Raw genomic sequence first — 14,611 nt, 5'->3', positions numbered from 1 at the left:
ATTAAATGTGAAAAATCGCGATTTAAAAAAATGATGGGCTAACTTCACGGCGCCCATCATTTTTGAAAAAATGTACTTTTTTTGGGAGTTCTGAATAGATTAACAATAGTTCTAGAGTTCTCTGTACTTTTTATCAATAGTTCCGGTCATTATCCGCTTGAAAATAAAGTTTGAAAAAATGCGTCAGCCCACCATCTTTTAGAAAATCGAATTTTTTTCAGTGTTCTGGATAGTTCTCAAAGAGTTCTAGAGTTCCCTATAGGTTTTTGGTACAATACATATCCAGATTTCGTCAAAAAATCATTTTGAAATGAGTATTTCAAAAAATCAATCGTATAAAATCCGATACTCCCAAAATACTGGATAGATTAATCAAGTTCAGGTATTTGTTTTGTAGAACTCTTTTAGAACTACCCAGAACTCCGGAACTCTTCATTTTTTTTTCCGAATCTACCCTACTAGCGCTGGATAATTTTCAAAGTCCCAGAACTCTTTCAATTTTAATTTCTCAGCTTTTTGTCATAAAAATTATCGATAGAACTCTTTGAGAACTATCCAGAACTCCCATCAGAACTCCTGGAACTCTTCATTTTTTTTTCCGAATCTACCCTACTAGCGCTGGATAATTTTCAAAGTCCCAGAACTCTTTCAATTTTAATTTCTCAGCTTTTTGTCATAAAAATTATCGATAGAACTCTTTGAGAACTATCCAGAACTCCCATCAGAACTCCTGGAACTCTTCATTTTTTTTCTCCCTCGAACCTACCCTACTTGCTACGCAGAATGTTCGAAGTCACATAACTCTTTTAATTTTAATTTCTCAGCTTTTTGCCATAAGAATTATCGATAGAACTCTTTGAGAACTATCCAGAACTCCCATCAGAACTCCTGGAACTCTTCATTTTTTTTCTCCCTCGAACCTACCCTACTTGCTACGCAGAATGTTCGAAGTCACATAACTCTTTTAATTTTAATTTCTCAGCTTTTTGCCATAAGAATTATCGATAGAACTCTTTGAGAACTACCCAGAACTCCCACCAGAACTCCTGGAACTCTTTATTTTTTTTTTTCGAATTTACCCTACTTTCGATGGAGAATCTTCAAAGTCCCAGAACTCTTTCAATTTTAATTTGTCAGCTTTTTGCCATAAGAATTATCGACAGAACTCTTTGAGAACTACCCAGAACTCCCATCAGAATTCCTGGAACTCTTTATTTATTTTTTTTTTTTCGAATTTACCCTACTTTCGATGGAGAATCTTCAAAGTCCCAGAACTCTTTCAATTTTAATTTGTCAGCTTTTTGCCATAAGAATTATCGACAGAACTCTTTGAGAACTACCCAGAACTCCCATCAGAATTCCTGGAACTCTTTATTTATTTTTTTTTTCGAATTTACCCTACTTGCGATGGAGAATCTTCGAAGTCCCAGAACTCTTTCAATTTTAATTTTTCAGCTTTTTGCCATAAGAATTATCGACAGAACTCTTTGAGAACTACCCAGAACTCCCATCAGAATTCCTGGAACTCTTTATTTATTTTTTTTTTCGAATTTACCCTACTTGCGATGGAGAATCTTCAAAGTCCCAGAACTCTTTCAATTTTAATTTTTCAGCTTTTTGCCATAAGAATTATCGACAGAACTCTTTGAGAACTACCCAGAACTCCCAACTAATTATCTTTTTCTTGAACTTTTCTCCTCGTATTGCTTGCCTCATTTCTGTTTATCGTTACTCAAGTTAGTCAAAAAAAAAAGAGTTCCAGGAGTTCTGGAAAGTTCTCAAAGAGTTCTATCGATAATTCTTATGGCAAAAAGCTGAAAAATTAAAATTGAAAGAGTTCTGGGACTTTGAAAATTATCCATCGCAAGTAGGGTAGATTCGAAAAAAAAAAAAAAATTAAGAGTTCCGGGAGTTCTGATGGGAGTTCTGGGTAGTTCTAAAAGAGTTCTACAAAACGAATACCTGGACTTGATTAATCCATTCAGTATTTCGGGAGTATCGGATTTTATACGATTAATTGTTTTTTGAAATACTCATGTCAAAATGATTTTTTGACGAAATCTGGATATGTATTGTACCAAAAACCTATAGGGAACTCTAGAACTCTTTGAGAACTATCCAGAACACCGAAAACAATACGATTTTCTAAAAGATGGTGGGCTGACGCATTTTTTCAAATTTTATTTTCAAGCGGATAATAACCGGAACTATTGATAAAAAGTACAGAGAACTCTAGAACTATTGTTAATCTATTCAGAACTCCCAAAAAAAATACATTTTTTCAAAAATGATGGGCGCCGTGAAGTTAGCCCATCATTTTTTTAAATCGCGTTTTTTCACATTTAATAGACAGAACTATTTCTAAAAGTCATCAGGAACTCTAGAACTCTTTTGCGGGCAATCAGAACTCCAACCATTTTTTTGAAATGAGCATAACGATGGGCTAACTTCACAGGGGTGATTTACGCGCACTTGAAAATCTTTGACACGTCACGAGGTACCTGCGCCATATTAGCTCTTCCAAGACACGGTCTACATTTTTTATTAGCTCGGAACTTCCCATTGGCAGACTCCAGTCTCGAGACGGAATTACAGAGGCGTTTGATTTATTATTTCATAGACCATAACAGACGCATCGGGCATTTTCTGGGTCAGCTTGATAATACTCGTATTACAGATACCTAGTCGACGTACAATAAGTGTGACTGAACCTTTTTTTTTTTAATCGATTAATTAAAAAAGTATGACCAGATTTCTGTGTTACACGAGAGACAATAGTATTGGCGTTGCTCATGAAATTATTTTTTTTTTATTTTTTTTTTATTTTCTATCCCAACGACTTTCTACACGCAGAATCACTCAATGCATGAGCTTATTAAAGAAAACGAGAACATTACGTGCTACGTGTTTCTTTCAAACGGCTGGAACGCGTATTACGGGCACGCTGCTGTGTTTATATGGCAATAGCGAATAATTTCGCAATTTAGCATAGTGGGTCAGTTAATGCGTGATGTACACGCGTTCAATGACGCAGTGTACGCAGTTAACGCGCACGCTAGCTATCTCATTAGTACTCGGGATGATATATGCGTCATGGGGTACCAAATACAATAAAATTAATTTCCTGATTTTATACGAGCTACACATTATCCCAGTCTAACCTCCATTTTCAGAGCGAAAGCAAATCTTCCCAATGATGAGGAATGATTTTAACACGGTTATCGAAACGAAACGTCAGTTCGAAATTATCGATGACTAATGCATATCGATTGTCATTCTTGTTTCTCGAAATTTTTAATTCTCAAAAACGACACGAAAATATTCCCACGAAATTCATTTCTGCCAAATTTATACGGCGGCTTGCTTCGCGGTATTAGGAAAACATGTTACATTTTTTTTTCATTCGCATTCTGGACTCCACATATTGATGTGCAATGTGTTTTATCAATATTTATTCGTCTCTCCTTGGGCGCCGTTAGAGTTTATACAGTTATTATTACTATATATGGCGTCTATCGCTACAAACGTTCGCCGCTTACATCCTGTGCCGGATATCCGTTTTGTCGATTTGTCTTATCAAAAAAGTCAGAGAACATTAATATCGTGTCTGGTGTTATCAATCTTATCGAAGTTTATCTCGTAATGTACTGTCACGAGTACTGTCAAACTTCGATGTTTGAATCTAGTTTTCTTAATTCATGTAGGCATATGTGTATATATGTATACACAACTGGGATATGTATAATTTAAATAATATTTAACGCAATCGACAGTTTATATTAAAATATTAGATTATTATCTGTCGAAAAAAAAAAAATCGATTTATCCTCGATTAATATTCTTCTGTCTTGCCGTGCTTTTTTTTTATCTCAAAAACAAACACAATCACGACCACGTAATCGATCTCGAGCTCTCTACTCTCGGTAGCCACACTGCCTGCAGTATGATATTTCGCTCGTACTTAATATTTTTTTTTTATCATAAATCCTGGATATTCCCACAAGCAAAATACACACGACCTACATTATCGATGGTGCATAATTGTATATTTATGAATTTCAATATGTGGTTTAACGCACGTTAAACATTCGTGATGATAATAAAAAAAAAATTTCGTCAATATTCCAAGCTGCAAATTCAAACTGTAACCCGTTTCGGATGATCCGAAAAATTTGCGGCGGGCTCTACGATAAATGATATCTGAATAGTATAGCAAGTAATGTTCAGTTAACGTGAAACGTCGCATTAAGAACCGATCGATAAATGCAGATACACGTAAAACGCATGAGCGAAGGTAAAGGTTGCGCGAATTATTTTTGTATTGATAGACTGATTGTACAGTCGGGAACACGCTGGGACGTTAGAACATAGCTAACGTAAAACCGGGTTAATGCGAAAGTGCATTAGAGTTCATTAAGCTTCCTGACCCCGGACCCTTTCGCATAAAGGGCACTTTGTTCCTAATTGACGGAACACATAGATAATTGCCAACAGTTGCGGGTTGCAGGTGCGCATCCTTCGTGGAATTTCAGGCTGATAAATTTTTACTTGGTCTATATATATGTATATTGTATATATATATATATATATATATATATATATATGTATAGTCAAAGAGAACTATAGATGAATGATAAAAAGAAATAGAGATCGTAAGCCGTCGAGTTACTTTATCATACCAGTAACAGTAGCAGTTTTTGAAAAACTATAATTAACGAAAAAAAAAAAAAAAAAAAAAAAAAAAAAAAAAAAAAAAAAAAAAAAAAAAAAAAAAAAAAAAAAAAAAAAAAAAAAAAAAAAAAAAAAAAAAAAAAAAAATTCGACTAGGTAGATGCAAAAGTTATAACTTTTGACCGTAAAATCAATTTACACGAATTTTCAACTTTATTGGATATCGATAAAATCCAGATAGTAGAAAAAGCACTGATTTAGAACGAGATTAAATAAATGAAAAATTGATTTTTTTCTCTCTCATCCTATCAACCCCAAAGAGGCGCATACACTTTCATCCTCCTCGTTTACGAGATTTTCCAGTTCGATTTTCCACCTCACCCTTCAACCCCATTTCATTTTTCCCATTTCCACGAAATCTTACCTCGATCACCGAAATTCACTGCTTTCCTCCTCCTTTCGCGTAAATATCGAAAAATTAATTTCTCTTCCCCCCCGTCGAGTTTGATCCAATGAAACGGGAGACTTTGGAATTTACCGATAATCGGCAATCGAGCATCCTTCCGATATTATTTATTATCCAGTGCGACGTCGTCGGCGGGAAACCGGAAGTACGACTTTGCCAATCGCACTCGTCCAAATGCACTTAGCCGTCTTAGGTAAGTGCACAAATTAAAATTCAATACGAGGATTCATCGAATCGTGAGATTTTAATAAATTATCATATCAACCTTCAACTTTCCTCCAATATAATTTTCTCACCCCCTCACTTCGCTCAATCTCGAAATTAAAATCTTACCACAAAATTGTGCATATACACTTTTCCAAAATATCTCCTCCCATAATTCCCAATTTCATTTTTTATCAACATACGGGAATACTCGTACTGTCACGACCAACTCGTCAATGGATGATCAAAGAGGTCCAAAAGTTATCACGCAAACATTTCATCCAACTACACCACATATGGCAACCTTGTATCTTTGACACGCCTTGGTACACACATTATGGTAAAAATGAAAAAAAAAAAAAGAAGAAACAGGTAAATCGACACGAGCGCGCACGAAAGATACACAAACGAATCTATCGTAGAACGTGCTAGAAGCGTGCCTAGTCCCGCGTACAAGATTGTAGCGTATAATGACGTCAACGGAGTTCAATCAAAGTACATACCGAAGATTGGTCAGTGATTCTCAACCGATTAAACTTTGACTACGTAGTCTGCAACGACGACCAAACGCGTTCCGGTACCTTTCGGATAGCCGTTTAGATCCTCTATAAATAGCAAACCGCTTGGATAACCATACCGTACAGGCACGTTGTCAAAGTCATGGATGAAACGGACGCGACAGATGTATTAATTAGTATGGCAAGCTCCCCGCTAATAAATTTCATCGTGGGAAATCAATAGCGATTTCCTCATAAACACATTAGGCCTCTATAACAGTGGTTCTATACGTACTCGTTGCATTACTATATCGATCATCGAAAGTTTTACGTGTCTGGCGTGTGTTACGAATTATTATTATTATTATTTATATATATATATATGGTGTACATTCTGGGTCAAATCTACGACCCCATATGTCTACGTCGTTCGTACTTTTTATTGAGATGTATTTTCAATGCCTCCAATTTACCCTTACGCAACTGGAATCTTTTGACGCTTTGACTGCTGAGATTTTATTGAACGTCCATTTTATTTTTTTGTAAATTTTTTTACGGTTCGTTATTATTATTATGTTGATGATCAGTCATTGGACTGAGATTGTGAACTTACGACTGTTGACTTTGGATATACAGGGTGAACCACGAATCGTGATCAGTAGAGATTACTTTGTTATTAGCAGTCCGATCGAATATGTTTTTATCAGCTTTTGCATGGTTTTAAGAGAGCTTTAACGTGATAGTGAAAAATTACTGGTCAACTCTTTTTTAAAATGTTTTTTCAAGGTTACCTTGAATTTTTTGTAACTGAACATATCATTTTTGTACGCCTGTCTGTTAGAGGATTTCAAGACGAATTCGGCACATGTAAGGACATGGTATTCTTTACATCTGGATTGAAAGAAAATTAAAAAACTTTGTATCACAAGGAGAATCACAGCTACGCCGTTATTACGCATCCAATGTTGTTGACAAGTCAAAATTTACCAATCTTAATTGTAGCGATGTTCAAAATGGTGTCCACGAGCTGCAATGCACTCGCGTAGACGGTGAACAAAAGATTGTTTTGCATTCTTTATGGCCTCTCCTCTACACTGATGGCGACTGAAGACGACAGAATGGATGCGTATAACGGCGTAGCTGTGATTCTCCTTGCGATACAAAGTTTTTTAATTTTCTTTCGAACCGGATGAAGAAAATGCCATGTCCTTACATGTGCCGAATTCGTCTTGAAATCCTCTAACAGACAGACGTAAAAAAATTATATGTTCAGTTGCAAAAAATTCAAGTTGACCTTGAAAAAACATAAAAAAAAGAGTTGACCAGTAATTCTTCACTATCACGTTAAAGCTCTCTTGAAACCATGCAAAAGCTGATAAAAACATTTTCGATCGGGCCGCTAATAACAAAGTAATCTCTACTGATCACGATTCCTGATTGACCCTGTATGCATATGTAAAAATAAGGTGATTTTTTATTAGTCGTAATTGGCGATTTTTTACTTTTTTTAGACTTTTTTGTCCTTGTATATTTTATCGGTAATTAAAATCTTTTGGGTTCGATCTACCTTTTTTATTGGATAAATCGTTTTCTGAAGTACGAAGCTATGATCGATTTCTTAGATAGCGACTTGCTGGTCTACTTCGTATAGCTTTTACGATTTTCACTTTTATAAGGTTCAGTGAAAATTCTCGCCGTTGATGATAAGACATTGTTTCAGGGCGTTTCCGGGTAATCGAAAAACTTTTCCGACTCGAGTTACCGAGAGACGAGTTACGTACTTTAGTCTATAGAGAATTTCATAATACGCTGATTATGGTATGGGATCGTGTACGAGCGTGGACATTGCCATTACGTAAGGCCGTATTAAACTAATGAATAATTGTTTGATAAATTTTTTAACAAGGATTTATATGAAAAGATTCATGCGAGCGTGTCGAAAACTTTTAAATACGAACAGAAGTTACATTGTATTGTCTTTACATTGTATTTTAGCGATTATCGGTAATGAAATTATCACGGAACATTGAATTTCAGTAAATAATTTTCATCGGCTTTTAAGTGAACCTCGCTGAGCCGTATTTAGTACCGTGTTAAAAAATTTCGAAGTCTACCTCAAATTTTGAAAGAGCACGTGTCAAAAGAACGTAAAACACATTCTGAGTAAATATTTCTTTATTTTATTTGTTTCCCAGATGAAAACCAATCTATCGTCCTATAGTCTATTGGGCGTTAATGGGTTAAACGACGCCCAACTCAAATTGACATTCATTTCTTGATTCATCCAGTACGCTCGCGTTGTTTACCGCGACTGGATCGCTCACGATTTTCATGAGCGACTCATGGATAGTTCTCAATTGAGCTGGCTTCGTGAAAAATTATAAATCACTTTTAAATCTCGGCGAAAATTCATTCCGCCAATATTCAGCCACTGAACCAACTGCAAGATACTCATTATGCCCCTTTAGTCTTATACCGATCCTCGAAATCGTTACAGTTTTCATCTTGAAAGAGAGAGAAAAAAATTGGAAGCTGCGCGACGAACTTTTTGCTTCGTTACAAACCGTATACCCTGTGTACCAGTTTAATTAGTGGCAACTTACCAAAACGTTCTGTTAAAAACAGACCTTCGTTATTTGATTCTCGTAATTCGTTTGTTCGCAAAAATTAAATACAGTTTAGCAAACGACTGAGAACCACGTAACTGTATACGCGTGGCGAGGCATTTAAAAAAAAAATAAATAAAAGATTACGATCGCACTCGATAATATGATACGGGTAATTATTATTTTTTTAATTCTAAAAAAAATTACAACAAAGAATTTCGGATTCCATCTTAATTTTGGATGACGACTTCGTTCGGACCTGCTTCAATCTTATCTAGGCATATAGATACGCAGCAGTCTTAACTAATCTCGACAAGAAGACCAAACTTCGTTACTCCATACAGGCTATGGCCGCTAAGAGTATCGCAGTGTCTGCCACTTCGCGACTACAACCAAGTTATTCCTCGTGCTGTGCAATTTACGTAAATTTATGACGTAGTGGAACGTCTGCAGTACCATTTTTAGATGCGACTATACATACGCGGAATATGGACGCCAAGTATCTTATGCATTCACTGTGCGTAGGTACGAGCTTACGCGTGCAGGCTCAAGAATTCCATGGTCATACCTTAAAGGATTTTTTAAATGACTGACCATGCAAATTATTCGAAAAAATGTACACGTAACCTCTTTGTATTTGCGAACTATCTTTTTTCTTCTGTCTTTGAAATTTTCTTTTATCCCTTCCCCTCGGGCGGCCTTTCGCTCTGTTGCACCGACGCTTGTCTACGTCAGAGCCCTATGCCTCCTCTATTGCTATCACTTTAATTGCACGCTCTTCGTGACTTCGCGCTCGATAAACATCGTATACCTCTCGAGCGAGTTAGCGCACGATAGAATGAGGTTTCTTTAGATTTTTGACCTTTTATAAAAATTTCATACCGTTCAATTGCAGTGGGGAAGCTTCGAATCCGACATCTCGGATACTGCCGATACAAATGAGTTAGGGGCCACAGAGGGCCCCGAATCCTTCATAATGGACACCGTGGACAGCGTGAGTAAACGGCAGGCTACGCGTGTCTTCAAAAAGTCCAGTCCCAATGGCAAGATCACGGTTTACCTTGGAAAACGAGATTTCGTCGATCACATCACTCACGTGGATCCGATCGGTAATGTGAAAGTTGATAAAAAAATTCTTTTTTTTTTTTACAATTTACATTGTCACGTGATATTAAATTTTTTTATTCATTCTGCCGTAGACGGGGTAGTCCTCATAGATCCGGATTACGTAAAGGATCGCAAAGTCTTCGGCCACGTGTTGGCGGCCTTCAGATACGGCAGGGAGGATCTAGACGTACTGGGACTCACGTTTAGGAAAGATCTATACCTGGCAGCGGAACAAATTTATCCAGCGATACCCGGTTCGCAGCCACCCAGGACACTGACGCGTCTCCAGGAAAGACTGGTCAAGAAATTGGGCCGCAATGCGTTTCCGTTTTACTTCGAACTTCCGCCTCATTGTCCGGCGTCGGTCACGCTGCAGCCGGCGCCCGGCGATACCGGCAAGCCGTGCGGCGTCGATTACGAATTGAAAGCGTTCGTAGGTGAGACGCAGGACGACAAACCTCACAAACGGTACGATAATGCGTAAAATGTGAAATTCAAATTTGGAGCAAACTTTTTTTTTATTTCTTTGCGCACCCGCGGACTTTTTATCACCCGGATAACCCGGATCGATGAGCGCAGTGATTGGGATAAATTTTTTTTTCTATCGATCTCTTAACGTCCCGAGTAATTTTTGCCGTTACACTCGCGGAACTTTGAAACTTGAGAATTTCCTATAAACTCCTTGCCAATGTACGTTCCGATAAAGTTCCTCGGCATCATGGTGGCTCGTCACAGTCCCCCAACGTTATCACTTTCAGAAACTCGGTAAGGCTGGCCATCAGAAAAATAATGTACGCTCCGTCGAAGCAGGGCGAACAACCCTCCGTCGAAGTTAGCAAGGAATTCATGATGTCACCGAACAAGCTCCACCTCGAAGCATCCCTCGACAAGGAGCTTTATCATCACGGGGAGAATATAGCCGTAAACGTGCACATAGCGAACAACAGTAACAGGACAGTTAAAAAGATAAAGGTGTCCGTTCGTCAGTTTGCCGATATATGTCTCTTTTCGACGGCGCAATACAAGTGCACCGTCGCCGAGGCAGAGAGCGAGTGAGTATCATTCGTTTATTCCGATACCTTATTGTTACTGTTATCGGACTTATTCGCCATATACAATATCGGGCAGTCTCGTTCGGATCGGAATGTAAATTTGGCAAATTTTTTAAATCCGATCGCTCCCACGTCACGGGCCAGTCGTCCAGATCTATTATTATCGTAGGGGATCGACGGTAGTACGGTAGACGATCGGGGTAAGACGCGTCGTTAAATCGTCGTAAAGGATCGGGAAACCGGAGTCTCTTCGCGCTGTGAAAATAAACTCGGGTCGACGACTTCGTGGACTCGCCGATCGTAATTATTTCCGAGATTCCTTTGTTTTTTTTTTTTCACCTCCACACGGACATACGTTACCTCGAAGCGATTATATCTGCGCGAGCGAGTACGCGAATAGTGGATGGGAGTAAAGAGTGTCGAAGGAAAAAACAAAGGGTAAAAAATACAGGAAATTGGGATTCACTTGGAGAGTTCCCGAAACAGGGCGTGCCTTACGCGTCCTGGAAGTGGCGTGACTGGTCGCGCTTAATTCAATTTGAGGTAATGTAAAATTTTACAGTCGTTTCAAGAACGCCGCGTTACTATTAATAGGGCTCGTGGAGTAAAGTGTAAATTATATTTTCGCATATCGCCATTTACCTTCGTACTGTTCGTGCCGCGTAAAGAGATTGCTGATAGACTTGCAGCACACGGTGGAAGTAATTAATTGTTTCATCCTCACGTGGTCACGCTTAATATTCATTATTCGTTCCACTTTGGAAAGGAGAAAAATCACGGTTTTACGAGCGAACGTGCGCGCGAAGGAAAAAGGGTTACGAGAAGAACCCTGGAAGTGGCATGTGAATACGGAAGTAAATGTGGGCTCGTTCGAGTCAAAGATTTATTTATTTATACTCGCAGTGATCGAATGTAACGGGTGGTTAAAATTCATACATCGGCCTCCCACTTCTTTTTAATCTGTCACCGTTTGAACGTCGATACTGTTTTTTTTTTTTTTTTTTTTGTGATAATTATGTAATGTAACATTTAAAAAATCATCTAGAGCTAACGAAACATCAGTTACGAATTAGCGAAAGGAAAATAAGATTATTGCACTGGCAGTATAGGGGTAGCGCCGGGATTCACCCTGAGCAAGGTCTTTTCTCTAAGGCCGACGCTTGCCGACAACAAGGACAAGCGGGGCCTTGCTCTAGATGGCCAACTTAAGCACGAGGACACCAATCTCGCATCTAGCACCATGTGAGCGCTCAGATATTTTGGGCACGGAATGTTGGACTTGATAGGTAAAGAGATGAAAGATCGAATTTGACAGAGAGAGACACCGAGGGTATTTATTATACGATTTTTCATAAATGGTGTAAACTGAGCCACGGTGAAATTTATGTTTATTTAATTGATGGTTCGCGAAAAATATTTGATCTAGAATTTGTATCGCCGATTCGATCATTGATCTCTGGACCGTGGAAAAGAAAAAGAGGAGATACCTTTGGTGAATGGAATGCCAGTTATTTTATTAAATGGTGTGTGCTGGGAATTTTTTTCCGGGTTTTATGGTGAACCTCGTCTCACCACGTGATGGCTATAGTGCTCGGTCGGTGATGGTATTTTTTAAGGTCCCTTAAACAATGATTCCTATGTACACTGTTATACTGTATAAATATTAGCATATTAATGTATACAACCAGACGGGTGATTTCGTTATTACGTAAAAACAGCTTATCAATATCTCATTGTCAATACGTATCTAATATGTGATAAGGACCGTTCATTGCTATATTATACGCAAATATTCCCATTTATCCCACGAATCCAAGCGTTTACGTAGCTTTTATTCTGCACTGTGTGGCACAAGACTAATATCCGTCCAGGTACTCGGAGTCGACACGGTTGATGTTCCCTGGCTTAAAAGGCTGTTATAATTCTCTTCGTAGGAATCCTTGATACAAGTATTATCCACCTATTCCTTGTACCGTATCTCTTGTACCCGCATCCGGAATTCGATTGGACAGACGCATATACCTATAGGATCGTATACGAGCCATTGTTATACGCTTACCTTCCGTAACGAGCGACTCGACCGAATTTGTAACAATACCTTTCATTGCCATACTTATTTTACTTTACAATACTCAATACAATATCCTCCCCGTCGTGCGCGCGCGAAAATAACCAATTGGCGAAATTTTTCGCGCACGAGCGATCGCTTAACGTTTCGTTCAAATGGACGATCGGTGCGCTGGAGTGCGTTCCATTATTCGAATGATCGGATGAAAAATTTTATCGTAATAATGACAATCTTTTATTATTGTTAAAATTCTCTTTTGTACTTCGCGGTCCCGCGGGGATCCCACTGCCGGTATGTTGACGCACGGGGAAATCGATTGTTTCGAAACAATTGGATTCGCCTGGTTACGGCGGTGTCGTAGGTGGATAAATCCCGGTTACGAAAATTAGTGTACACTGGGACGCTCTGTGGTGACTGTACATATTACGGCCTTACTTATGCTAATGTTTGTCAGGGAGGGATGCCCAGTGGGGCCAGGTTTCACGCTGAGCAAAGTGTTTTGGCTGACACCGCTTCTCGCCAACAACAAAGATAAATGGGGGCTTGCCCTCGACGGCCAGCTCAAACACGAGGACACCAATTTGGCGTCCAGCACGCTGTAAGACCAATTAATACATCCAGATACGTTATGTTGCGGCATTTGCAATTACCATGATACAAATTTTTCCATTGATCGTGCAACGGGATATTCAGAGGATTACGGTTGTCATTTATTGAAATTTTTATTTTGGTTTTTTACAAATTTTTATTTGTCAACTGTATCTTGTGTGCAGTTCGTTTGTGGCACTCTTTCTTATAGCACGTGGCAATAAAAATTTTTATCTTTAAGAGCGCCACGTTTTTTAATTATTGTAACGTGCTTTTATTTTTTAAGTTTAAATTGCCCGATGACGTATCTTAACGATTAATCGAATTTAGCTAAGGACCTTTAGTCGAGTTTATGAGCGTCGTTAAATGCATTTCTAATTCGATTAAGTATGTTTAATCGGATCCTGGAATTTTTTAGGCAGTTTTTATCGTTTTTTACTATAGACAGTTTCTTAGTATGTACACGTGAATATCCTTTGTGTATCCCGTTTTTTTTTTTGGAATGGAGCCGTAATCCTGACGGATATCCTGAATTAATGAAGAAATATGTCAGTGTATATCACAAATGTTTCATACACGTTTCTCTTCTGTCTTTCACTTTGTCTACCTATTGGCTGATACTTTTCGTATAACGGAAGAGCATTCGAAGGTGTGTATATGGGAAGCCCCGTGGATTAGGATTGTTGTCAAGTAATTGGCGAAATGGGCTAGGCCTTCGGAGAGGGGCGAAATTGCACGGGTAGATAGGGATAAGTAGGACGAGGAAGAGAAAAGAAGAAAAGATTTTCACGAGGCAAATTTTACCTTTTCTCCGATCCGAACAAAATAGCCAACCAAAAAGTTGTGCCGTTAGAATCCTGATTGGTTCCCAATGCACGGGACGCCCATATCGCACCAAAAAAAGCTGCATCGTCTCGTTTCACACGACACGTTAACAAAATCATTTTTTTTTCTTTCCTCATATTTAATTATCCGTTAGAACGATATATAGGGTGGGGCATTTATCAGGTCGATTTTTTCAAAAACGAAGCGAGATACAGAAAAATGTTTCAGACAGAAGTTGTAGGGTTTCGAGGGGCACGGAATATTTCGTTACTGAATTTCTTCCTGAGTACACACGTTGAGGTAATCCGAAGGTCAACTTTCATTTTTTTAATGGGATCGTGCAATTTTTCGTCCGGAAGTCGAAAGAGGATTCAATTTTTAGTATAAAAGTACAAGTACGCTAATGACCCAAAATTGACGGGTGATAAGATATTTTAAAAATATGAAAAAATATCCGTTCTCCACATTACCTGGGATCTGCTGTCTACTGTCTTCTTCCTCTCATCCCCCCCCCCCCCCTCCCAAAA

General features: G+C 38.4%; 1 protein-coding gene and 1 long non-coding RNA gene across 6 annotated transcripts in view; one reads left to right on the top strand and one right to left on the bottom strand.

Annotated features, from left to right (window-relative positions):
* Positions 1-5,764, bottom strand: part of LOC107264282 — an 8,198-nt gene extending 2,434 nt beyond the window's left edge. Inside the window, exon 1 of the long non-coding RNA XR_001536901.2 lies at positions 5,096-5,764. This is a non-coding gene — a long non-coding RNA (uncharacterized LOC107264282). The remainder of the gene's footprint in view (positions 1-5,095) is intronic.
* Positions 1-14,611, top strand: part of LOC107264279 (beta-arrestin-2) — a 35,147-nt gene that overhangs the window by 13,629 nt on the left and 6,907 nt on the right. Inside the window, exons 1-6 of one of the 5 annotated variants that reach the window (XM_015732372.2) lie at positions 8,141-8,616; positions 9,340-9,553; positions 9,644-10,019; positions 10,310-10,603; positions 11,708-11,845; positions 13,126-13,269. In XM_015732372.2, coding sequence (XP_015587858.1) covers positions 8,608-8,616; positions 9,340-9,553; positions 9,644-10,019; positions 10,310-10,603; positions 11,708-11,845; positions 13,126-13,269 — 1,175 coding nt within the window. In that variant the 5' untranslated portion in view covers positions 8,141-8,607. Of the gene's footprint in view, positions 1-8,140; positions 8,617-9,339; positions 9,554-9,643; positions 10,020-10,309; positions 10,604-11,707; positions 11,846-13,125; positions 13,270-14,611 lie in introns of those variants that run through there. The other 4 variants (XM_015732373.2, XM_015732375.2, XM_015732376.2 and 1 more) reach the window with 4 other exon arrangements.

The sequence above is a fragment of the Cephus cinctus genome, unplaced genomic scaffold (assembly GCF_000341935.2).
Source record: "Cephus cinctus unplaced genomic scaffold, Ccin1 Ccin1_scaffold0168, whole genome shotgun sequence".
Taxonomy (NCBI): domain Eukaryota; kingdom Metazoa; phylum Arthropoda; class Insecta; order Hymenoptera; family Cephidae; genus Cephus; species Cephus cinctus.
The sequence above is the reverse complement of the archived record's forward strand: the minus strand, read 5'-3'. Positions and strand labels throughout refer to the sequence as shown.